Consider the following 27,303-nt stretch of genomic DNA (forward strand, 5'->3'; position numbering starts at 1 on the left):
GGGGGAAAAAAGAAGAAAAGTCTAGTTAGTATTGTTTCACTTTAATAATCATGAAATATAAACAAACAGGTTAAACATGTGGCCTAAATGTTCACACTGCACCTGATTTATAGAGAGGATTGTTTTTAAAAAATCATTATTAATATAATTATTAAATCCTAATCATGTTCTAATTATAATTAGAAATCAAACTTGTCAAAATCAACCCTTTTTTTGAGCTTTGTTGACAGTAATGCACAGAGGGAAATGGTCGCTCACAGCCAAAGCCTGGGGGGAAAAGGAAGAAATAAATAAAATGAAATAATTTAAAAAAAAATGTAAGAACTTCTACTACTAAAATAACCCTTAGAGATAAATATAAATAATTTCTACAGCACACATTAGTTATTGCACTGAGATGAGAATTAACAATTCATTTCCATTAAAAAATAATGATCAGTTGCAGATTCCTGAACACTGAATATTGAACTCTAAAAGCACAACATGCATCAGATCTCCAGCTCAGGATCAGTACTGGAGCCTGTAATGTACTTACAGACAGTCTGAAAGCACATGGTCTGTGTGTCTGTGAAATACCTCTTGTTCAGTGAATCCAAACGCCCGTTTGAAGTCGTACACTTCGACTGACTCGGCTTTGACGGCCTGGATCATCGCCTTTCCGTGAAGAACGACCCTGTAGAGTATCAGATCAGACGTTATTCAAAACAATCAGATAATGAAATTTAAGGACGCAACAATTCACATCTCCACTATGTTGCAAAAAGTTTTGGGACATCAAATCATTGAGTTCAGGTGGTGTTTTTCAGGGGTTGGGCTCGGCCCCTTAGTTCCAGTGAAAGGAACTCTTAATGCTTCGGCTTCATACCAAGACATTTTGGACAATTTCATGCTTTGTGGGAACAGTTTGGGGATGACCCCTTCCTGTTCCAACATGACTGCACACCAGTGCACAAAGCAAGGTCCATAAAGACATGGATGAGCGAGTTTGGTGTATAGGAACTTCAGAGTCCTGACCTCAACCTGATAGAACACCTCTGAGATGAATTAGAGTGGAGACTGTGAGCCAGACCTTCTCATCCAACATCAGTGCCTGACCTCACAAATGCGTTTCTAGAGGAATGGTCCCATAAACACACTCCTAAACCTTGTGGAAAGCCTTTCCAGAAGAGTTGAAGCTGTTATAGCTGCAAAGGGCGGGGCAACTCCATATTACATTCATGTGCATGTAAAGGCGGACGTCCCAAAACTTTTGGCAATATAGTGTTTTTTTTAAATTGCATTAGTTATATACATATTTATTTTCATATTTAGAACAATTTTTTTTTAGTTCATCACATTTTGCTTGTATGTTAGCTGTCCTATCATTGTTCTGTCCCCAATGTGGACTTTGAGGACATCAACCTCCTAATCAATACACAAAATATTATTCTTCATATGCTGCATCTCCATCATTGAGCATCTGAAGGCATCATAGAAGAGTTGCTGTTGATTCTATAATGAACTCAGATGTTTGGCTAATTTATGAGTTGCTCAGGAGCTCTGACTGTCTGTATATAACTGTAGAAAGGACGTTATTATTAATAATCACACTCTCCAATGTTTGACAATTCACACACTCTGGTGTCACCCAAATGAGGATGAGGTTCCCTTTTGAGTCTGGTTCCTCTCAAGGTTTCTTCCTCTTACCATCTACGGGAGTTTTTCCTTGCCACAGTCACCACAGGCTTGCTTATAAGGGATCAATACAAATAAATTTAAATAGAAGTCTGATATTAATCTTGAACTTTTGTACTATATTTCTTATGTTCTGTAAAGCTGCTTTGAGACCATGTCCATTGGTAAAAGTCCTACACAAATAAAATAGAATTGATTAATTGATATTATTGATTAAATGACAAATGCATGTGACGCTACATGTGCAAGTTTATTAATATTACAAAATGAAAACCTTTAAAGTGTGAAACGGAGTTAAATCAAACTTTTCCAGTGACATCTTAGCATTTGGATCACTTGGAGGGACAAAATGGAGATTCTGTAGAAAAACACATTTGTGTTATTTACATTAAATGAAGGGGTTTTGTTTGACTCGCAATTATGTTCTTCTTCTTCTTAAAAATAGAAATAGCCTTTATTTATTTGTCACATATACATTACTGCAAAGAGAAATTCTTTCTTCACATATCCCATCCTTGGAGGTCAGGGTCAGAGTGCAGGGTCAGCCATGATACAGAGCCCCTGGAACAGAGAAGGTTAAGGGCCTTGCTCAAGGGCCCAACAGTGGCAACTTGAACCCTCGATCTTCCAGTCAATGACCCAGAGCCTTAACCACTTGAGCCACCACCGCCCCTTCTTCTTATTACTATTATTATTATTATTATTATTATAATATCGTGAACTGAGCACTAAAATAACTACTACTAATTAATAACTAATAATGTATGGTCCTGGTCCTACGTTAAGTTACTCCTCTATGTTTGCACATAGAGCGATTTTCAATGAGCGTTCTGGCAACGTCCAGCCGTAGGTGCCCATAAGTGGGTGTGTCCAGTGATGTGACCAACCTGAGAAAAGTTGAACTTTATGCAAATATGGAGTGACGACTACCAATGGGAGTGAAGGCGGTGGAGCACATGCTGCGTCTCCTTCATCTCATATGATGTACAAGTAAGATATACACTGCTGAATTTTATATCCGAACTCCAAATCTCCCTCCATTTTAGTGGCAAAGAAAACTGATTTTTAAATGCTAGTTGCGCCACCTACTGATAATCGTTATTAATACGGCAAACGGTAGTAGGAACAATGGCTGGGTATTTCATAGTGCAGTAATAAAATCACTGTAGCTTTATTCCTATAGTCATTCCTTGGGTTCTGAATGTTTAATTTGTGCTTCTTTGTGAAGGTAAACGCCATTTAAGAAAAATCTATGGTTTTCCCCAAAATTCCTGACCTGTCATAAGCGCATTTGGTGGACTCTTTCACTGAAGTGTCCAGCTTGTCATCCGTTAGCCAGACGAAGCTGCTGTCCGATCGCAGGCGAATGTTTTGCCATTCCTTCTTGGGGACGTAGCCACAGGCGGCGTTGAAGTCGCCCATGATGATGAAATTCTGTTGAAAAGAAATGCAGGGCGTGAAGGACAGAGGTGGAACTGGAACGGTTTGAAATGGGGAAGTAATCAGAGACACTGTGTGTGTGTGTGTGTGTGTGTGTGTGTGTGTAAGCAGGTGCATGGAATAAGTGACGAAAGATCAGTTACACTAGATCAGGTAGAACGTAGCTCTTGTTTCAGCTTCTCTTCGGTGACATTTAAACTCTATTGTCCAAACGTTACAAAAAGGCTAAGCATTAAGAAGACAGATATAGAGTATTAGTCTTGTATATTAGTGAACAGCACATCCTAAAGTGTTTTATTACTTTACTCCTGCTACATTTACAGCATTCCTTATCCAGAGCAACTTATAATTTATCTCATTTTTTTACAACTGAGGGCTTCACTCATGGGCCCTGGCGTGGCCTCAAGGTGGAGCTGGGATTCAAACTCATAACCTTCTGAGCAGTAGTCTAGCACCTTAACCACTAAGCTACCACATGCCACCATCCCTAGTGCTAAGATCTGAGAAATTTTTTAGTTCCTGCTATTTTTCTTATTATATCGCAGCTATAAACAGCCTTTCCCTCATCTTACATCTTATCTGAGATGTAACCAAGAACAAAAAAATCCCCCCAAAATCCTACAGATGCTTCAAAGCACCGACACTGGAGACTCCATCCCTTCATGTCAAATGAACCTGTTACAGATCATCAACAACCATACAAGCACTTCTGTTCTAGTTGTTACTATGGAAACGCTAGCGTATTAAAAATGAGTGCGTCCTTTAGTCGGTACTGTCTGGTCCGGGCTGCTGGTATAGAAAATTCATTAACTTTTCGTCGACCAATCGGGTTTGAGAATTCAAGATCTGTGTGGCTTTTCTTTTAAATCAAATGTATCCTAAAGCACCAGTGTTTACCTGTGATTTCCAGTGTTGAGAGACGTTCTGGTAGACATCGTAGAGTTCGTCTATTTCTTTAACTGCTGCTTCTGGCGGTGTGTGAATGGGTATGACGACAAAATCCTTGACTTCTGTAACGGGAGAAGAAAGCAGGACTTACAGGACAAACTTACTTTTAGTCTCTCTCTCTCTCTCTCTCTCTCTCGCTCTCTACTGATCAGGCATAACATTATGACCACCTGCCTAATATTATCATCTTGGTCCCCCCTTTTCCTGCCAAAACAGCCCTGACCCATCGAGGCATGGACTCCACTAGATCCCTGTAGGTGTGCTGTGGTATCTGGCACCAAGATGTTACCAGCAGATCCTCCATGGGCCTCACCTCGCAACAGGACTTAAAGGGTAGATACTGACCACTGCAGACCGGGAACACCACCACAACAGCTGCAGTTTTGAAGATGCTCTGATACCGTAGTCTAGCCATCACCTTGTCAAACTCGCTCAAATCCTTACGCTTGCCCATTTTTCCTGCTTCTAACACATCAACTTTGAGGACCAAATGGTCACTTGCTGCCTGATATATCCCACCCACTAACAGGTGCCACGATGAGGAGATCATCAGTCTTATTCACTTCACCTCTCACTGCTCATAATGTTATGCCTGATCGGTGTACATCAATGTTGCCACATTTAGGGCCACTCCATTTCTTGATTATTTAAAATGAACTTAATGAGATACGTCACAGAAGCCCTATTGACAGTAGGGTGACATCTTTGGGATCTTCTATAAATATATATACAAATATAAATAGAACAATCTCCTTAATAGAATAGCGCACTAGCTAGGTAGCAAACTAGTGATTTATACACATTTGTTCTGTTACATGCAATTACACACCAGTTATCACAGTGAACAGTAAAGGAAGTCAGTTTGTTTGTTTTTTTAACCTGTAGTTGGTGACGAAAACCACACAACATAAGGTTCTCTGGCGAAGGCATCAATGTCTTCAGGCTGCATGTCTGGATACTGATAAACCGACTTCACAGACACCAGCTTCCGCCTGCGTGTACAGGAAATAAGATTATAGTAAAACCATATGCACTGTATGATACTGAAGTTTCATTCTAAATATTTTCTGCTGTGTGAATCCACATGGAATGTACCTGTAGACAAAGGCATACTGTTCCTTGTATGATTTTCGGCCCAGCCTCTGACTGATGACGTAGCCGTATTCGTGCTTCTGTCCGCTGTACTTCCTGTAGAATGGACACAGTGACTACCACTTGACACTGATTATAGTTTTTTTCCTACTGTAATTATTACTGTGCATGATCTGCTAGGAGGCGTGTCTTCGGTTTTTATCCCTGTACATTGATGCAAACCTGTTGAGATGAGCCATCAGCCGAGGAAACGCTTGACCCTTAGCATCTTTGATTTCCATGACGAGCATGACGTCACAGCGGCTGATACTCTGCAGCGAGGAATACACATGGACTGTTGTCACCTTTTAGAGTAAGCTCACACATGGCAGTCATACATCATACAGTCAAGCAGCTCATATTTGTTCAACACTCTTCAACAGACTTTCCTAATTAAAATGAAGAGGTAATATTAACCAGGGTTGCCAGGTTTTAGCAACATTTCCACCCCATAAAACCACACAAAAGACCAGAAGCTAGCCCCACTGGAAAAGGGAGGCCAATAATTTTCATTTTCTCAGGTTTCGAGTTAGAAATAACTCCAAAAATCCATTTTCTCTCTTCACAGTATATCCTCCGTACATCACAGACAAGCTGTGTCCAATTCTTTGCTATAAAACTTACAGGAACTTGCAGGGTTTTTTTGTTTATCCCAGTTTAGGGTGAAAACCGCAACCCTGTAATTTATTTATTAGCTTGTTAATTCTGCTGCTCTTATATATTCTTAAATATTCAGACTGGTTGTGGCACAGAACACTTCCTTCCTAAAATGACCAAGTGCATGTTGCAGTTCTCATTCTGGTTATATGAGGTTGAATGATGTGAATAAGGACTTTTGTAATACTGATAACTACAGTGTGGGAAAGATGTTTTACACTAGAGGTGCACATTGTGACTGCAATCCAACAAAAACTTTAATCGATTCTTATAAAGCTCAAACGTCTACGGTGATTAACACGAGAGTGCTCTGGAGGCTGTGGGGCGTTTACCGAGTTCATTCACTCATCTTCATCTAATGCTTTATTGCTGAGCAGGGTCTGTGTTTGAGGAATATACACCGATCAGGCATAACATTATGATCAGTGAGAGGTGAAGTGAATAAGACTGATGATCTCCTCATCATGGCGCCTGTTAGTGGGTGGGATATATTAGGCAGCAAGTGAACATTTTGTCCTCAAAGTTGATGTGTTAGAAGCAGGAAAAATGGGCAATGGGTTGGCTAGACCAGTGGATCAGAGCATGTCCAAAACCGCAGATCTTGTGGGGTGTTCCCGGTCTGCAGTGGTCAGTATCTGTCAAAAGTCGTCCAAGGAAGGAACAGTGGTGAACCAGCGACAGGGTCAAGGTTCACTGATGGACAAAGGCTGGCCCGTGTGATCCGATCCAAGTTAGTGGAAGAAGTTAATACTGGCTCTGATAGAAAGGTGTCAGAATACACAGTGCATGACGGGTCAGGGCTATTCTGGCAGCGAAAGGAGGACCATCACAATATTAGGCGGGTGGTCATAATGTTATGCCTGGTTGGTGTATAAATGTTTTGAAATCCCACGAATACATGGAAGCTTCCTGTTTACAGCCCAGAAACATCTGCTTATGCCGTCTGAAAGATTTATTTTTAATGTACATATTCTTTTCTATTAAAAGCCATTGATTTGAACAGAGCCTATAGTAATGACATTTATATTTATATATTGCATGATATTTTTCAAAAGGTTTGATTCATGAAGCATTCAGCGCATTTTGCAGTTCAGTAAAGAATGTTTCATTAAACAAAATACTGAAGAGATATAAAACTCGTGAATGTAAACCTCACCTCCAGTATCACGTGCAGCACATCATGTTTCGAGATTTTGCTTTCTCCAAAAGATCTGATGTTGAAGGAGCATATTTTGAGGCTCAGGGCTCCTCCGAGGCTCAGCAGGAGAAACACAGCGGGCTTCATTACTGCTGGAGGAAGACACCGTGAATGAGAAGCTGAAGTTTTCTCAGTTGTTTATGTCAGCACTTCCTGGGTGTTCTTTCTTCCTCATCTGCAAAATCGCCACTATTTTAGAAGAATCCTTTATTCATAGGAACTATTGTGTGAACTGCTGGAACACGTAGGCATAAATAGCACACACTTCCTGTTAGGAGATGAATAAGAATATGTAAATGTCCAGCTCTTGAATGTTAGGGGCTGAGAATTGTGAAGGAGGACTGCAATAAGCGTCTGATTACGTCATACGGGTCATTAATATAAAATTTCATGTGTTATAAATGCCATTAACAATTTAATCATGGTGAGTGTCGATATTTATGCCACTTAGACGCATAACAGTAGAATAATAATAAACCTACACACACAGGAATTCATCTACACTGAGCTTGAGTGAATGAAATGTTTTCATTTTAGCATGCAAAAAGTTATGAATAATAAAAAGAAAAAAAAAAACGTCATTACTGAAACATGAAGGTGAACGGTGAACTACAGCAAAAAAGACTACATAAATAATGTACAGTCTAAAATACACTGATTAGGCATAACATTATGACCACCCGCCTTATATTGTGTTGGTCCCCCTTTTGCTGACCCGTCATGCAGTGTGTATTCTGACACCTTTCTATCAGAACCAGCATTAACCTCTTCAGCAATCTGAGCAACAGTAGCTTGTCAGATCGGATCACACGGGCCAGCCTTCTCTCCCCACGTGAGCCTTGGTCGCCCATGACCCTGTCACTGGTTCACCACTGTTCCTTCCTTGGACCACTTTTGATAGATACTGACCACTGCAGACCGGGAACACCCCACAAGAGCTGCAGTTTTGGAGATGCTCTGATCCAGTGGTCTAGTCATCACAATTCGGCCCTTCGTCAATCTCGCTCAAATCCTTACGCTTGTCCATTTTTCCTGCTTCTAACATCAACTTTGAGGACAAAATGTTCACTTGCTGCCTAATATATCCCACCCACTAACAGGTGCCATGATGAGGAGATCATCAGTCTTATTCACTTCACCTCTCACTGCTCATAATGTTATGCCTGATCGGTGTATTTCTGTGTGACAAATCATACACTATACAGCCAAAAGTATCTGGACACCCGATTAACCATACCCTGCTTACACAACATTGTATTCTAGATTTATTACTTCTTTGCAGGTATAATAACTCCACTAATCTGGGATCGCTGTGGGCATGTGATCATTCAGCCATAAGGGCATTAATGAGGACAGGCAGTGATGTTTCAGGAGGTCTGGGGTGCAGTCGGTGTTCCAGTTCAAACCAAAAGATGTTCAGTGGGGTTGAGGTCAGGGCTCTGTGCAAGGAAACTCAGCTCAAACATTATCAAACCATAGAGCTTCATAAACGCATAGAATCTTTGTGCACAGGCGCATTGTCACGCAGGAACAGGTTCGAGTCTCTCAGTTATACAGGGGTGATTCTCACGAAACCACTGAAACACCACGGCACTAATGATTTTAAATATAAAATTTGTAATTTAGTAATATAAAAAAGCATCAGAATAAAGACAGTACCGTTCTCTACCTGGCACAATGTGGAATTTCAACATGAGAATGAATTATTTTTCTGTTACTGCATTTTCTGCTGAAATTCTCATTACCGCAACGCGTCCGGCTGTGTTTAAATGTGTTATGATTTAATTTAAACAAATTAGCATTAAAAAAAAGAAATAAATGGATGTTCTACTAGATTATTCTAGATGACAGAATTTTTTTTTTTTTTTTTTTTTTTTTTTTACTGAATATTCATGTATAATAATAATTCCATGTCTGATGTTCTCATCCTCCGCAACACTTTTTAAGGACTGTTTAAACACACATACAGAATGTAAATAAAGTTTGATTATGAGTGATGGAGCACACGGGACAGTTACTTCAAGATGGTGACCAGGTAAGATCATCTCTTTATATCTCTCCAGTTAAATGTTAAATATTCTATTGTCAGAATGTTAACACCACTTTTTGATTCTCATTACCAAAACAGGAAGTTTTCTTCATTTCGAAAATTTTTAGACTTACAATTTTTTTATGAAAATGTACTTTATTAAGGTCTAATTATATGCATTGAGAAAAGCCATCATGGCTTCTCTATTGTTAGCAAAACATCCTGAGGCACCTCGTCCTCCGCAACACCATTCTCATACACCGCAACCATTTAAGGCCAGTTGTGGTCAAGAGAACTTTAAATATCTCTTATGAATTTAATATAAATTTCAAATTTCCTAAATGTCGATATTTTGCTTTATGATTTGTTTCATTGTAGACAGTCAGCAAGTGAAAAGGAAAAAAAAGACAGTGGTCAGTTATTTTTTAGTGCCATGGTAAAATGGTTCATGTTTTTTTTAGGCACACACTGAAATGTTTATTCCTGTTTTAATGTTTTTCTTAATTTTTTGTTTATTTTTGGCTTTTGTATTTTTGAAGCACTGGACAATAAAACTGTTTTAAACTTGAATGCATGATTGTGTAAATATTATCTGTTTCTTTCTGCATTATCTCAGACTAGTATACTGTACAAGTCTCAGTACAAATCTCAGACTAGTATAGTTATCATCATTACCGAAATAATTAACCTCATTACCGAAACCTATATATATATATATATATCATTACCGAAACTCATGTTTATTAGATGTTAATTTAATTAATAGAAATACAGTACTTTGATTTTAAACGCATGTGCAGAATCTTAAAATGATGTTCTCTCAGGTTTGTCACGTCATTTTGAAAAAATGTCAGCTTTCTTCAAAATATTTTTAAAAAAATGGTGGACGATTTTTTAGGACTTATTTCGGAAATTAGGTTCAAAAAGGTGTTAGATGGTAAGTAAAAGTTTTTAAATGAATGTTCACAAATACTCCAGACTTTGTTCTTAATGTCTGGAAAAAAAAAAAAAAGAGTTAATTTCAGCACTTTTAAAATTTTCATGTTAGAAATTTTTAAAACCAAGATTTCGTGAGAATCACCCACAGACATTCCAGTTGCTTTCAGCTTTGGGGCACCAGTTTGTAGAAGCACCACATATGTGTGCGAAGGTCATATGGTGTGTAGAGAATCATACTATGTTGTTAAACATTTACAAACCGCTTACTAGGATGTCTGAAAGGTCAGGGACCAATGACGTTACCAAGAAGCACTATATTTAGCTTATCTCACTCTGGTTCCTTGTACTTTTTAGACACCCTATAGAATAGTAATACAGTATAACACATGATGGGGAGCGCTGTTATAGGAAATTAATCCACAACAAGGTGGTGCGATGTCACCCGGCGCACAGTCACCCCGAAAGCCATTTATTTATTAATCAATGACATGTAATGCTGTGGAACTTCCACCAAACAAGTCAGTTCCTCCAGAACCTCCTTTATTTTACTTTGCAGAAGGTAATAAGAAAGAAATGCAACTAGTCAGAAAGTGTGAAGCCATGCCTGCATTAAAACATTAAAGCATTAAAACTGCAAGCATGTCAGACAACACCCTGTGAGGAAACATGGCCTCTTTACGCTTAAATCCAAAACCCATGCTGTGCACCTGCCAGGCATTTTTTGTGTCGGCGTAGAAGTGACAGCAGTTCACTTCCCCTTTAATGTTCGTCGCGCGAGGCGCAAGAATCCTCGCTTGTGCGTCCAACCGTGTGTTGCCAGATTGATCTCAAACCCGTACAAGATTGTGTAATTAACACTTATGTAACACTTATTGCTATGGCTCATGATCTGCATAAGAGTCATGTGAAAATAACATCACATTCATTACAAGTTACAAACAAACCACACCAAATCATCTAAATAAAAAGCCCACGAAAATAAGTTCAAGATAAGTAAGCAACTTAAAACATCTAAAGATTAATTAATTCTGTGTGTGTGGGCGGGGGGGGGGGGTGTATGTGAAAATACAAACATGCACTACATGTGGAAAAATAATGCTAATTTTTAAAATAAATAATATAATAAAAACTCAGATACATATACAAATATTGTATAAAAAATATAATGTTATACATAATATAAATATAATATGTGAAAATAAATAAATCATGAAAAAGCCAGGTAAAAATAATAAAACATGCACGTGTGTGGACAAAGTGAAAATAAATGAATTGTGTGGAAGAAAGTCACGTGAAAAACTAAATATTTATTTTAAAACAATTTGGGAAAAAATATCAAGAAAAAATGTATAATGTAAATAGATAAATAAATAAATAAAACAAATGCAAATAAACAAAAAAAAAATCACATGTGAAAATAAACGAATCTTAGAAAAATCTAATGCTAAATTAAATGAAACATTTGTAGAAAATATGAACTTGATGACATCGGGCATTTTTGAACCAATCTGGCAACCTCGTATCGTCTGATCATCTGAACCTCTTGTAAGACAGAAGCTGAAGTGTGTGTGTGTGTGTGTGTGTGTGTGTGTGTGTGAGAGAGAGAGAGAGAGAGAGAGAGAAGAGAGCGAGGAGGAGGAGAAGAAGGAGGAACATTCAGCTTTAGAGGAGAGAGAGACCCTGTCACACCTGGGAGGCTGCTGAAGGTAGACTGCATTTTTAAAATATTCTCCATGTTTATAAGCGAAAGAGAGAAGCGCCATTTTCCGCTTCCTATTTTTCTCCAATAATGCGAGTCAGTAATGCGTTAATACTCACCTGGACGTGGTGTAACCTTCACGTTAAACTGCGCCGCTGTTTTTCCTTTCTTTTCTTCTGATTTAATGGGCTTTATCCGAGAGACGTGACAAATGCGCGTGCACGTGTACACTGGCTACTGCAGTCACGTGACCTGCTTGGACTTTGTTTTGATTTTTTTTTGTTTTGTTTTTTCCTTCACATTTGACCTCACCGAGCTACAGAAATCATTCTGTTTCTGTACATCAGTCTGCCCCCTGATGCCCCTCTGTCCTTCCCTAACAGACTGACCACTACCCCCCCCCTTTCTTTTTATTTCTGCTGTGAACTGATGAAGCTGTTCGTCTGTGTGCCACTGGATCCTGTTGTACACTTGGGGGTCAGAAGTTTACACACACACCTATCTGAATCTGCACCAGGAATCATTTAGTACTGCTTTAAGAAAAATTTACACATTATTTTGGTTTCTGTAGGTTTGACCGCTTTCCAAAATCAGCAGTGTGATATTGAAAGCCTTCTCTTTAGACTTAGGACAACTAAAGGGACTATTACAGCATCACTGATTATTCCATATATATATATATGTATATATACACGTATATATATATATATATATATATATATATATATATATATATATATATATATATATATATACGTATATATATATATGTATATATATATATATATATGTATAACTGAGATTTTTTATACTTTTATTTTTATTGTAGATTCTTCTTTTTGTTTAGTGTGTTTCTCATATTTTTATTTAAATTATTTCTTATATTTTATAATCTAGTTTTACACTTTATTTAAAGTGTTTCTTATATTTTATATTTTAGTTTTACATTTTTATTTAAATTGTATTTTTTTTCTATTTTTATATTCTAGTCTTTACATTTTTATTTAAATTGTATTTTTTTTCCATTTTATTTCCTAGTCTTTAGATTTTTATTTACATTATTTTTCATATTTTTATATTTTATATTTTAACTTTTTTACTTAATTTGCATTTCTTATATTTTAGATTCTAGTTTTTACATTTTTATATATTTTTAAAATTATTTTATATTGTAGTTTTTACATTGTTGTTTATATTATTTCTTATATTTTCTATTTTAGTTATACATTTTTATTTCAAATTTATTTCTTATATTTTTATATTCTAGTTTTTACATTTTTATTTCAGTTGTATGTTTTATATTTTTACATTTTATATTCTAGTTTTTACATTTTTATTTAAAATATATTCTTTATATTTTATATTCTCGTGTTTACATTTTTGTTTAAATTATTTTTTAGATTTTTATAGTTTAATTCTTACATTTTTATTTAAATTGTATTTCATATATTTCATATTCTAGTTTTACATTTTATTTAATATTAATATTATATATTTAAATTATTTCTTATATTTTTATTATAGTTTTACACTTTATTTATTTATTTTATTTTATATTCTAGTTTTTACATTTTTATTTCCATTATAGGACAGTCATAAAAAAAAACAACCTTTCACTACATGTCATACTGTGTTTGATTGTGTATGTGGAAAATAAAATTTTAAATTGAATTTGAAGAAGGCAACTTATAAAATATTATAAAATATTATTATTTTGTTATCTGGGAAATGTCTCTAAGTATCGTATATAGCTTCTAAATAGTGGTACTGGACAATAAGATCTTTAAAGAAAATAATAACTGTTTACAACAATCATCCTTCGTTAACTTAACTAACTTATCACCCCAGTTGTAAATTATTTCATACTCTTTTACTGCTCAAATAATTATTCTAATAAATATAGTACTAATGTTACAGAAAATGTCTGTGTGCTAGAAAGGAACAGGTCATGTTACATAACAGAGCCCTTTTCAGCCAAAAATACATGGTGAAAAGGAAAAAAGCAGCAAGTCTAACAGGTGCAAGAAAAAAAAGAAGAAGAAGGAAAGTGTGAAAGTCTTCAGAAAAACTAAAAAAATGTGACAGACTCTGCAAGATGCTCGGCTAATTTCTTATAAAACGGTACAAACTAGGGCTAAGACTACTGATATATTTAAAGCAAAGTTTTTTCTCATCAAATACTGACTTTATTCTGTTTACTGTACTTTATATTTTTTTTGTTTGTATTATTATTATTATTATTATTATTATTATTATTATTTGAATTATTATTATTATTATTGTTATTATTATTATTATTATTATTATTATTTGAATTATTATTATTTGAATTATTATTATTATTATTATTATTATTATTATTGTTATTATTGTTGTTATTATTATCATTATTATTATTATTATTATTATTATTATTATTATTTCTGCTCTACAACATTTCCTTGACGTTTGCACAGTACTATATGGGTTCACTTTTTATGTACAATTTATTTTTGTAAAAATTTTAAGATACCAAATTTAAGGATACCAAAAAGTATACGACCCAGTGGGACTCCTGACTCGTGCCTGTGCTCCTGGGTTTTGTCTTCGGATTGATCGTGATTCTATCAGGATAAAGCACTTACTGAAATTTAATCAATGAATGAATGATCTAATAATAATAATGAATGATCTGACAGGTGAAGTGAATAATACTGATGGTCTCCTCATCATGGCACCTGACGAAGGGCCAAATTGTGATGGCTAGACCACCGGATCAGAGCATCTCCAAAACTGCAGCTCTTGTGGTGGTGTTCCCGGTTTGCAGTGGTCAGTATCAATCAAAATGATCCTTTAAGTCCTGTAAGTTGCGAGGTGAGGCCCATGGAGGATCTGCTGCTAACATCTTGGTGCCAGCACACCTTCAAGGATCTAGTGGAGTCCATGCCTCGATGGGTTCAGGGCTGATTGGGCAGCAAAAGGGGTCCAACACATTATTATGGTCATAATGTTATGCCTGATCGGTGTATATCAAAGTGCAGTCTGAATAGAAATGCTTGCATTTTTATAAAAATATAAAACAAAACATTTTGTATGCAGAGATTATTTAATGTATATCGCTGCACAGCATCCTCTTCATCACTACTCCACACGCACAGTACCCGTAATCACATACAGCAACAGAAAATCATCTCTATATGGCTGTTTTATTTGGCAGGAGGCTGCCGGAGTTGGCAGGATCCTCCTCAGTATGTTCTATCGAGATAAAGATTGTCCAATTTGGAAGACGACTCTCTTCTTATTTTCCTTTGTTATGTGAGAATGTTCTCAGACCATTTTATAAATCGTTGGCATGTTTTTTTTTTGTTTTTTTTTTAATTCAAGGTGAACTGCAGCCATGGATCTGGACGTGATGAACATGTTCGTCATCGCCGGAGGAACTCTTGCAATCCCCATTTTAGCTTTCGTGGCTTCTTTCTTGCTTTGGCCTGCAGCACTGATCAAGATTTATTACTGGTGAGTGTGATGGAGATCTCTCCATCGCTTTTTGAATTTGTAGTAGCTTACATGCTGAATATTTTTCTTATTGATCATTATACCACAGGTAAATTCTGATTGGTCAGGAGGCGTTGATGAATTTTCTATAACTGACCGTAGTCCCGGCTGCAAGATTAATCACAGATGTGTTATGTGTTTCCATAGTAACAACTAATTCAGGCTTATTCAGCGTTAAAGGCATGAGTTACTAGAGGCAGCGCTCGAGGAAAAAGAGGCAGATTAACATTATTAACAACATTAAATGTCCTCCTCTGTTCTGTGTAAATTCTAAAGGAAATCATTTGTTTCTTCCTGGTTGCCGTCACGTCCCCCTTTTCCTCTACTTTCCCGTCCGGCAGACTCGTGCTTTTTCCTTCGTCTCTGTCTAATTGTTCCCTCTTGCATTCGAAAATGCAGCTTAACTCTAACGTCTTCTTACAGACTGTAGAATGCTGTAGGTTGCTTATCCGCTCAAATAGATCAGGGAAGGTACGCTTGGTACTGCTTATCTTTGGCTTCCTGGAGCAGAAGTGGGTGAAAGGTGATGGAGTGAAGGGTGACAGATTCCTGTGTGGGATATGAGATATGAATTTGGTGGAAGTTCATACAGAGGATATCTTTACTATGAGGAAATATTTTTAAATGATTTGGTATTATTCATAGAAAGCATATAGAGAATATAGCAACCTTTATATGAATGCCCTCAGTACAGAATTTCTGAAATATTTCATTACGTGACTCTCTCTGTTTATTCGAGTGTTAGTACAATGCTTGAAATTTCCAACTTGGTCGTATTTATAGCTCTGCTTTTTACTCAGACACATTTTATTCAGGTGGCCAGTAAAGCAGCGTAATAAGTCAGTAATAAAGATAATAGCTTGTATAATTGTGGCTTGTGATTTCCACCGCTGTAACAAGACCCCCCTCAGTGTGCTTCATGGAAGTATAACAGTAGAGTACATTAGCTTAAGCATTATTTTATTATAAATTGACCTCACATCTGTTCAGCTACAGTACATGTTTAGCTCTGTATATGGAAAATAAATACCTGATATAAATTCTAATAATTATTTAACTGTGGAAAACTAGTTAAGGCTGAAGACAACTGCTGGAATGGGTTAATAAAATGTATTCAATTTTTTTTTTATTCTGGTATTGAATTCAGTATTTTTAAGTTTTTTGCTTAATAGTTTATTTACCCAGAATATTGTTGATATACACCGATCAGGCATAACATTATGACCACCTGTCTAATATTGTGTTGGTCCCTCTTTTGCTGACCCGTCATGCACTGTGTATTCTGACACCTTTCTGTCAGAACCAGCATTAACGTCTTCAGCAATCTGAGCAACAGTAGCTCGTCTGTTAGATCGGATCACACGGGTCAGCCTTCTCTCCCCACGTCCATCAATGAGCCTTGACCGCCCATGATCCTGTCGCCGGTTCACCACTGTTCCTTCCTTGGACCACTTTTGATAGATACTGACCACTGCAGACCGGGAACACCCCACAAGAGCTGCAGTTTTGGAGATGCTCTGATCCAGTGGTCTAGCCATCACAATTTGGCCCTTCGTCAAACTCGCTCAAATCCTTACGCTTGTCCATTTTTCCTGCTTCTAACACATCAACTTTGAGGACAAAATGGTCACTTGCTGCCTAATATATCCACAGGTGCCATGATGAGGAGATCATCAGTCTTATTCACTTCACCTGGCAGTGTTCATAATGTTATGCCTGATCGGTGTATATCAGCTTTAGATCTCATTGAGCTCCTTTAAGGACATGTGGTTTTTGTTTAAATATTTCATCTGAGCGTTATGTAATCCGCACAGGGGACGGGGTGCTTACACAGAAGTGTTGCAAGTCACCACAACCTGGTCAGAGTGATGCACTGACACAAGGACGTTCAGTTCTGAAAACCTCTCTGAATTCTAATCTGAAATCCCTTTCTGTTTAGTAATGTGAAGTGAATAAGCCACTTTTATTTAATGGTTAATGAGCCTTTACTGCAGAATTTTTGAGCATGAGCATTTTTTATTTTTTTGCACTATAAAGCAGTTTTGTTCCCAGAAGCAGATGCAGCAAAGCGACGTGCATGTTATAATTTTGGCAGCAGTCTAACCCGAACCCTGCTTATTTATAGGAGGCATAAATACAAATATCAACATGGACCGTTACGTAAAGTATGATCCTGCTCTGGTGAGAATATTTACAGTTTTGTTTCATACAGGACAAGCATTATAAATGCCTCCATAGAGGATTAATACAGTTTTTTACACTCTAATGATCTTGATTTAAAGGTTCCCAGTGTTCCCAGAATAGGCTCCAGATCCAGGATAAGCAAAAGATAAATGAATGAATGAAAAACACATTTTCACATCTAGGGACTATCCAACATGTTTGACCCTGGACCCTAGAGCAGGGAGGCACCGAACCCTGCTGCTGAGATGTACATAATATGGCCAAAAGGATGTTGTCCTGTCTTTACTGCTATAACAGCATCCACTAGGCTTTCTGCTAGATGTTGGAGTGTAGCTGTAGGGATTTCTGATCATTCGTCTACAAGAGCATTAGTGAGATCAGGCACTAGTGTTGGGCAAGGAGGTCTGGGGTCCAGAACATCTCAACGGTGTTCAGTGGGGTTGAGGTCAGCTCTCTGTGCAGGACACTCAAGCACTTCCATACCAACATGTCTTCATGGAGCTTGCTTCGTGCACAGGGGCATTGTCATGCTGGAACATGCTTGGGCTAGGTCCAGTGGGGCGAAGTCTTAAAGCTGTGTGGCAACAATTTTTGAGAAGACTCACATATGGATCTGATCAGCAATAATAAAATCTTTTTTGGCTTAACATAAATTTAGTTTTTCTATTTGACAGGTATTGGAGGAGGAGACTGGGGCTGCAGGTGGATTATGCAGAGCATGATGGATATCGCTTCTGTTACACACACCGGGGGAAGCCCGGGAGTCGACCATCAATACTCATGCTTCATGGCTTTTCTGCTCATAAAGACATGTGGCTGGGTGTGGTGAAGGTATGGGCTTCATCTCATACTACTTTAACAAGGCTGTTTGTCAATTACAGTATCGTATAGTATACAGATAATTATTATTTCCAATTGTGAAATGAAAAAGAAGTTGATTTTCACATTTCCAGTTCTTTCCAACCAACGTGCATCTGGTGTGTGTGGACATGCCTGGCCATGAGGGCACTACACGCACTAGTGCGGTGGACTACTCCATTGACGGCCAGGTCAGAAGGGTGCATCAGGTATTGTTTATTATCATTTCTACTCATGGTTTCTCATTTTGGATGTTTATAAGCATAGATCAGATTTCTTTTGGGATCTTGAGTGCATTGTGATTCTTTGTTAAATGATTCTGCACCGATGCGCATCATAACAGCAACATCAGGCTTAAACTCTCATATAGTGGAAAACAAAACCACTCATTTTTAATGAATGACTGAATATGCTTTTCATGATGGGTTGAACGTGATAAATATCAGCAGCAGTGAGAAGAACAGACTGCAAAACAACAAAAACCTACACGAACTGTTTCACGATCACAATGCCACACCAATTCAGGCATAACATTATGACCACCTGCCTAATATTGTGTTGGTTCCCCTTTTGCTGCCAAAACAGCCCTGACCCGACATACACTGTGTATTCTGACACCCTTCTATCAGAACCAGCATTAACTTCTTCAGCAATTTGAGCAACAGTAGCTCGTCTGTTGGATTGGATCACACGGGCCAGCCTTCAGTCCCCATGTACATCAATGAGCCTTGGCCGCCCATGACCCTGCCGCTGGTTCACCACTGTTCCTTCCTTGGACCACTTTTGATAGATACTGACCACTGCAGACCGGGAACACCCCACAAGAGCTGCAGTTTTGGAGATGCTCTGATCCAGTCGTCTAGCCATCACAATTTGTCCCTTCATCAAACTCGCTCAAATCCTTACACTTGCCCATTTTTCCTGCTTCTAACACATCGACTTTGAGGACAAAATGTTCACTCGCTGCCTAATATATCCCACCCACTAACAGGTGCCATGATGAGGAGATCATCAGTCTTATTCACTTCACCTGGCACTGCTCATAATGTTATGCCTGATCGGTGTGTATTGTAATTGGTGCTATTCTATACGAGTTGCCATGTAATATTATTCGCTAAAAATTCACACTCTTCAATACGGTTAAGCAGATCATCCGTTTAAAGCATTTACATGGCCTATTTACCAGATCTACACCACCGCATTCAGTTCGATTAGAAATTTCAGTCAGATCGATCGTCTACAAGGAGGCTTTTCAATCCGACTGAACTATCAAACCTGTTAAATAAAAGACTATTTGGTTGTGAATGTAAATGTAATTGAAATACAGTGAGATTCATACAGAAAATAATATACGTTTTTTTCAGTGTTCATTTCAGGTGAATGTTTTTTAAAAAATCTTTTGCAATAATTGTTTTTAAGATTTTTCTTTTTAATATAATATTTTCTAAATTATTTTTATAATGTGATTTAATCAATAATAACAAACTGGCTCCAAAGATCCAGTTGATTTTTCAGTGCAATATTTAGTCTCTGTTTAATTCCATCTAATTTGCTGTTAGTTACATGCTACTGAAAATATTCAGACTCATTCATTTATTCACTGATCTTGTACTTAATTAGATCAGATAAGTGTGTAATCACTGAGCATCGTTTTATTTTTCCTAGAATGTTCCCGAGAGTTAGCATCAATCAGAAACCACTGTGTAATATCATCGTCTTGATTTGAGCTCCTACTGCAGCTATTAGCTCCTAACGCGCCTCTCCAAAATCGTGTGCCTAAAATAGATGCCCTTGTTGAGGCCAGAGGCTTGTTATTCATCAGTGTGTCTGTGTCCTTGTGTTACACCAAAACTCTGAGTAAGCCTGCGTATAAGGAAGAGGAACTTCTTTAAAATCCATGTTCGTGTCTTACTTGTTCTGAATATTAACATGCAGCATTAATGACAATGCATAAAAAATGATCCTCATTTAACACTGAAATGCTTTACAGTGCAGATTAAGCCTGACGTTTATTTTTAGCAGCAACATCTGCGTGCAACACCAGCGTTATTACAATTCGCTTGCACTTCTGACAGTTTCTCTCTCTCTCTCTCTCTCTCTCTGCAGTTTGTACAAAGTATTAAGCTGAATAAGAAGCCTTTTCACCTGGTGGGAACATCCATGGGTGGTTGTGTAGCAGGGGTCTATGCTGCTCGCTATCCGTCCGATCTCTCCAGTCTCACACTGATCTGCCCTGCAGGTTAGTATCACCTGACCCTGACACAGAGCTGATACTCATATGTAAAATACAGACTTGCACTATGGTGCCAAAAGTTTTGGGACACCCCTCCAAATCATTGAATTCAGGAGTTGTTTTTCAAGGGTTAGTTCCAGTGAAAGGAACTCTTAATGCTTCGGCTTCATACCAAGACATTTTGGACAATTTAATGATCACATCTTTGTGGGAACAGTTTGGGGATGACCCCTTCCTGGCCTCTTCCAACATGACTGCACACCAGTGCACAAAGCAAGGTCCATAAAGACATGGGTGAGTGAGTTTGGTGTGGAGGAACTGACCTTAACCTGATAGAACACCTTTGGGATGAATTATAGTGGAGACTGTGAGCCAGGCCAAAACCGGGGCATCTGCCTTCAAATGCACATTCATTTAATATAGAGTTGTCCCGCCCTTTGCATCTATAACAGCTTCAAATCTTCTTGGAAGGCTTTCCACAAGGTTTAGGAGTGTGTTTATAGGAATTTTCTTGACCATTCCACTAGAAGCACATTTCTATGGTCAGACGAGAAGGCCTGGCTCGCAGTCTCCATTCTAATTCATCACAAAGGTGATGCATGAAAAATGCATGTAGAATTAGATCCCTAATGAACGAGCCAGAGGAGAGAATGACGAGGTAAATCTTACTGAGACGACATGAGGAAGAAGCCTTTGAGGAACCAGGCTGAAAGTATATTCTGGGTGGATAAACAGTACCATATAAAGGTGTAGAAGGGAAATGGAACTCAGTATGAAATGTGTTGATATGTCAGATTTTCATGGCCTTGGAGCTTCTGATTTGATATCGAGAGGCAGTATTGGATTGATATGACTATGGTTTATTATAAGAGCCTGTTAGAGCGCTGAAATCTGCCTCTTTTTGTCATGTAGGTCTGAAATACCCCAAGGAGAGTGAATTTGTGACACATCTGAGAGGCATGGAGAACAGCACGGACGTCCAAAACATCCCTCTCATCCCATCAACTCCAGAGGAGATGGAGGACATGCTGAAGCTGTGCTCTTTCGTGCGCTTTAAGATCCCTCATCAGGTATGACGACTTTGCCGAATTATTTCCAAATAAAACAATTGTGTACACTGTAAAATTCTTTTGCATAAAGAAGTGTTCACTGCACCATTTTATTTCCAGCTTCCTCATGAAATTAGGTTTGTTGCTCTATACCGCCCCCTTGTGGAATAACAGAGACTAACCCTTTTTTAAAGCTTTAATTCGGTTACAGTCCACAAGATCATTTTAATTGACCACACTGGTTAGAAATTCATTTGCTGGGCCAGAGAACAACCTTTACCATTCTTGTGGGCCACATTTTTATTATAGTTCTGTGTCATTGACCGGAAATACATTTGATGTGTTTTTAATTAGCTTTTTAATAGCTATTAAACTGAATTTAAATTTTTCTGCTTCTCCTCTAAGGCCTTTTTAGATAAAAGTGTCTACAAAATGAAGCTCCGAAGCTCTCATGTTTAGATGGTCAAGGTCTCTAGGTCAAGGTCATTCTTTTTTGGCTGTTATATTTCACAGGCTTAAATGTAGAACTGAAAGATTTGGTTCCTTTTTACTTTCCCTGGAAGTTGATCAGACTGAGGTTTTGTGGCTTTCATCATTACTTTTCTAACACTGTTAACCCTTTAAGTACTATTAATTCATTAGTATTGTAAAGTATAATCTAATAAAATATAATCACTTTCTATTTTTTTTTACTTGCTAATTTATTTATTTTTGTAAATGTTACAATACATTTTTGGTAAAATTCAAATACATATTTAAATATTTCATATTTAATGTTGAAATAAAATAAGGATAATGAAACATGTAGTGTAATTTGGAGAATTGCAAAACCTAATATTTATAAATATATATAAATAAAAAAATATTTATTTATTTATTTATTTATTTATTTATTATTATGTATTTAAGAAAAATATTTATTTAATTATTTGATTTATTTATTATTGTAGCATCAGCCCATCAGTGTCCTATTTGGTGTAGCAAATTTTTTTATGTCATTTTTGTAAATAATAAATATTTAGTCAGTATCAAGCATTGCATCCTTTTGCCTTTATTTGTATTTTCCTATTTTGTATTATTTTATTTTTTTAATAGATCCTTCAGGGACTGGTCAAAGTCCGTATTCCGCACAACAACTTCTACCGCGAGGGTCAGTTTCATTTCGATTCATTGCATTCATTTTCTACGTGTCTGCTGTTTGACCGCTTTGAGATGAATTGTGGCTGCAATCTTCTTCTCCTTTGCTTTCAGTATTTATGGAGTTAGTTGGAGAAAAATCCAGACACTGCTTGCATGACAACATGCACCTCATTTCAACACCACTTCAGGTCATTTGGGGGAAGCAGGATCAGGTAAGATCACGTGTTCACAGTTCACGTGTTTATAGTTGATTAAAGAGTTGAGTATTGAGTGTATAAGCCATATCATTCTTGTACACTTCTGTGTCTTTCACATGACTGTGGATGTACTATGTGCAGGTCCTGGATGTATCCGGTGCGTCTGTGTTGGCTGATACTTTGCCCGGATGCCAAGTCGATCTGCTAGACAACTGTGGTCATTCTGTGGTGATGGAGCGTCCTCGGAAAGCTGCTCATCTCATCATGGACTTCATCACGCGTCAGCAGAATTCGGGGAGCGCTAGCAGCAAAAAGCTCTCTTGAAACGACAAAACTTGAAACTAAACCTAACTAAGATTATATAATTTGTACGAAATTTGTAATTTATCCTAAATGTATTTTTCTAGCGAGCCCTCAGGGACAGACCAGCAGGGTTAAATTCACTCTTGTAGTATTTAAGCTGTAGAAGAGTTCGAATTAGAATCATTGCTGATTTTACTGTGATGTGGGTGGAAAAATAACAGGCAATAACATTTTAATCACAGTTTCAGGCCCGGAAAAATCGATACTGTTAATACTTTGTTTTTGTTTTGTTTTTTTTGGAAGAAATGTCCTTCGTTCTCTTAACAGTGAAACAACTGCATGTACTCGTGTCTACCTTGTGCTGCAAAGAACTTTCTCAAAGCCTTCATCGGATGAATCGGCATCAAGTTTTCATTCGTACGGTATTTATTCTGTTAAAGTACACGTTTCTGGTCTAACACAAGTGCTGAAATGTCACGGTGTGTTGTTCAAATGCATTGCACTCCTACACAACATTCTTCTGAATACTAAGTAAAAAGCACTGAAGCCATAACCCTGAATCTAGACACATTTCTAATCCAAAAAAAAAAAAAAAACCACCCCTCACTTATACTGAATATCTAGATTCAGTAACAATTCAAACGCCCACCAATGTATAAATGGACCATAAATGCGGTGAAAATTGTACATGGTGTATTTTACACATACCATTTAATTCAGAGATAAAGCTATCTAGTAGTGGAGTCGTGTAAGGAATTAAACACTTAGGGGTATGCTGATGTCGTAAAATAATCAACGACTTGAGTGGACCTGATTACCTACCTAAAGCAGCACTATAACCCACACAGCAGACGGGTCTGGGTCAGATCTGGCATTAAGCCGGCACTGCCGGCTGAGTTCTGGCATGGCAAGTGGTATGTCAACCAGATTCGGACCAGGTCTGGCAGTGATGGCACTGTTTATATGATGGCATGCCAGATGTGGCCCAGTTAGGTTTGGTTTATGTGGTGTGGCCCTATTGCTGGCCCACCTCTGGCAAACCAGACATGGGCCACCAAAGGACCAAAGAATGATGGACCACCATCATTCTTTGTGGTATGACGGCCGAGTGTAAGTGCATTGTGTGGGCCAGATCTTGGCCAGACCTATTTTGCTATCTGGGACTTATACCACAGCAGTTATTACATTACCTTTCCATTCATTAAAGACGTACACATCCGTACTGGATGCTAAGTGGGATGGATAAACTGGGGAACTGGGGACACTGGAGCTGTGAGACGGTGCTACGGAAGTGCATGCAGGAATTTCCAGGGGTTTGTGCGGATACATCCTTTGGACATGGCTTCAAAGTGACAAAATGAAGTTTCCTGTCCATGTCTCTCCAGGGAAGACTGTGGATGTGATCGTCACAATTAGCCGGGTTGAAGTAGGCCCAGTCCAGATTACCTGCTATAATAACTGGTGCTGCAGTTTAAAACCAGTGAAACCTTTAAAGGGCTCAATTATTACACTGGTGGAAAAGTGACTGTGAAGAAATCAGCTAAAAAGAATTGACTGTAAATTGACTGGAATTTCGAGTGTCTGGCAACATCACATGCTTTCAGCGGCTGATTGTGAAAGTGCATCCTGAATCCAGCTCACTATCATCACCTCGCCTTACCATGCCACTATACACAGGCTTAAGCTTAACTCACAGAGGGTTAAGTAAGTAGGTTAACAACAAACAACCGACGTAAAAGTAGCTCTAAAGTAATCTGCAAGAAAGCTTGCTGATGATCCAGGGACTGAGATTGATTCGCTAAAAACATTTTAGAACCGTTTTTAAATCTAATAAATCTGTGAATTCAATCTGCTTCTGTTTTTATCTTCCTCTCTGAAGATCTTATCTTGGCTCAAATGATTAGATTAGATTGATTTGTTAATCATAGTTATAGTTTTTGTTAATTTATTCTATTAACGTACAAGTGATGTAGAGCGACAGTTTATGAAAAATGTAGGAAACATATTAAATAAAAAGTTCCTTTTGTTAATAAATTTGATAAAATTGTGTAAGAATACATTGTACGTTACACATTAGGAAGGTGGTGGCTCAGGGGTGAAGGCACTGAGTCAGTGATCAGAAGGTCGGGGTTCCAGCCTCCAAACCACCTTGAGCAAGGCCCTTAACCCCACCTCCTCCAGGGGCGCCGTACCATGGCTTGACCCCAGCTTAATAATAAGATGGCATATGCGAAACCCCAGGGGGGCCAAGTGGTGACTCAAGTGGTTAAAGCTCTGGTTTGTTGATCGGAGGATTGGTGTTCAAGCCCACCAGCACCACCAAGCTTCACTGTTGGGCAACTGAGCAAGGCCCTTAATCCTCTCTGCTCCAGGGGTAATGTATCACATTCACGGTTTCTCTTCACGTTTCTTATGTTTAATTAATGAAGTAAATTATGTTATTTAAGCACACCTTTAATGCAGAGCCTCCTGGTGGTCCAAGTGCAGGATACCGTGCTCTCATTGGCGCAGCCTCGGATTCATTCCCCGGGCAGGGAGCTAACCCAGTAAAGAGTAAACCCTCAGTGCCGGTCCCGAGCTCGGATAAAATGGTAGGGTTGCATCAGGAAGGGCATCCGGGTTAAAACCTGTGCCAAACCAAATAATTTGTGGACCAAATGATCCGCTGTGGCAACACCAGACAGGGAGCAGGTGAAAGAACAACAAGTACAAGAAGTGGACCTTTAACGCATACAATAACATGGACATTTTTTCCCCACAGCTTGTTCTGTGTGTTTCATTTAAAGTACTCAAAGATGCCCTGTCTAATATCTTTCTGGAGGTTGAAATGGGTGTGAAATACACTCCCTGATTCTACTGGAATTGAGGAATCTGGATGCAGGTTTGGGAAAACTCAAAACAAAGGCTCTTTATTGTCTAGGGTAGTATTTTATTTCCAGTCTTGATCCATGTGTTGGCATTTTTCAAGCAGTGGAGCCGCTGGAGCAAGGCGTGATCTGAACTGAAGGTGAAGGCTTGTCCCAACAGAGGGTATGATGGCTGGACACTCCTTTTCTATCGTTCTGTAAGTTCCCTCTTGCACCTGGAGGCTGCAGCTGATGAACAGTACGAGTTCTTATACAGTACAGTTCCTCCCCACCATCACCTGGGACTGCATTCTTCATAGGTATTTCTTTCTTTCTTTCTTTCTTTCTCTTTTACAGTGTGAATGTGCAATGATGATGACTCCTGATGACTATCAAGAACAAATAAAAAGAATACACACCTAACTGATTTAGATTTGGTTCCCAAATTGTACTTTGTATGTAAATTTATGCAATTAATGTTTATAAATCTTCTACCTTTTTTGGTATCTTAAGTAACCAGCATATTGAGCGAGGCCATGTGATTGTAGATCAACATGGCACCAGGTTTATGTATGATGTTACCTTTCTCTTTGTCTGTGGAGACCATTTACCTCTTGACAGACAGGCTTCTCTCTCTCTCTCTCTCTCTCTCTCTCTCTCTCTCTCTCCCTCTCTCTCTTTTTCTCTTTTTCCCTGTTGTCATGGCTCTGTCCACTGGAACCTCTCTGGTGTTCTTTTTTTAGTGAATCTCAGTCTGTGAGCTGGTGACATCTACGTAAATGACAAACCTATGATGATGGTCAAATGGCCCCAGGAGCTGCCTTGGTCTTGAGTCTCCATCAAACTGCAATTGCTGCTGTCTTAGCAATTTGGGAACATGCCTGCCCATGGCCCAAATGGAAGACCAGATACCGTACTTCCACCCATCCAATCACACACTTCTTTGTGTTTGTTGTGAATCCCACTCGTCTCAGGACAGCCCACAGATGTGGTGTGCTGAGGAGAAGGCCATGCTTATGAATTCCTGTTATATATATATATATATATATATATATATATATATATATATATATATATGAAAGGTATCACTATGTGAAAGGTAAAGGATAAAGGCGAGAGATGAGTGCCTAGAGAGAGAGAAAGAGAGAGAGAGAGAGAGAGAGAGAGAGCGAGGGACAGAGAGAGAGAGAGAGTATTTCAGAAGTATTTTAGACAGTATTTTAGAGCTGTGTGTTTGCACTTCA

The 27,303-nt window shown here is 38.2% G+C and overlaps 2 protein-coding genes across 4 annotated transcripts; one reads left to right on the forward strand and one right to left on the reverse strand.

The window, feature by feature from the left end:
* LOC131342654 (deoxyribonuclease gamma-like) lies at positions 1–11,992 on the reverse strand. 3 transcript variants are annotated; one of them, XM_058373764.1, is made up of 9 exons: positions 11,835–11,991; positions 7,007–7,223; positions 5,377–5,465; positions 5,158–5,250; positions 4,942–5,054; positions 4,012–4,124; positions 2,951–3,108; positions 577–673; positions 1–267 (listed from the first exon to the last, which is right to left on the reverse strand). In XM_058373764.1, exons 2-9 carry the CDS (start codon positions 7,133–7,135, stop codon positions 202–204), a joined length of 858 nt encoding a protein of 285 aa, XP_058229747.1. In that variant the 5' UTR covers positions 7,136–7,223; positions 11,835–11,991; the 3' UTR covers positions 1–201. The 3 variants fall into 3 exon arrangements, with proteins under 3 accessions (XP_058229747.1, XP_058229748.1, XP_058229746.1); XM_058373765.1 differs by having other exon boundaries at positions 7,007–7,140; positions 11,835–11,990; XM_058373763.1 differs by having other exon boundaries at positions 11–267; positions 7,007–7,137; positions 11,835–11,992.
* abhd6a (abhydrolase domain containing 6, acylglycerol lipase a) lies at positions 11,562–26,395 on the forward strand. Its single transcript, XM_058373762.1, has 9 exons — positions 11,562–11,722; positions 15,079–15,210; positions 18,108–18,264; positions 18,387–18,500; positions 20,398–20,530; positions 21,437–21,594; positions 22,669–22,723; positions 22,825–22,925; positions 23,052–26,395. Exons 2-9 carry the CDS (start codon positions 15,092–15,094, stop codon positions 23,232–23,234), a joined length of 1,020 nt encoding a protein of 339 aa, XP_058229745.1. The 5' UTR covers positions 11,562–11,722; positions 15,079–15,091; the 3' UTR covers positions 23,235–26,395.
* Positions 26,396–27,303: the final 908 nt, after the last annotated feature.

This window comes from Hemibagrus wyckioides, linkage group LG21, assembly GCF_019097595.1.
Source record: "Hemibagrus wyckioides isolate EC202008001 linkage group LG21, SWU_Hwy_1.0, whole genome shotgun sequence".
Classification (NCBI taxonomy): Eukaryota; Metazoa; Chordata; class Actinopteri; order Siluriformes; family Bagridae; genus Hemibagrus; species Hemibagrus wyckioides.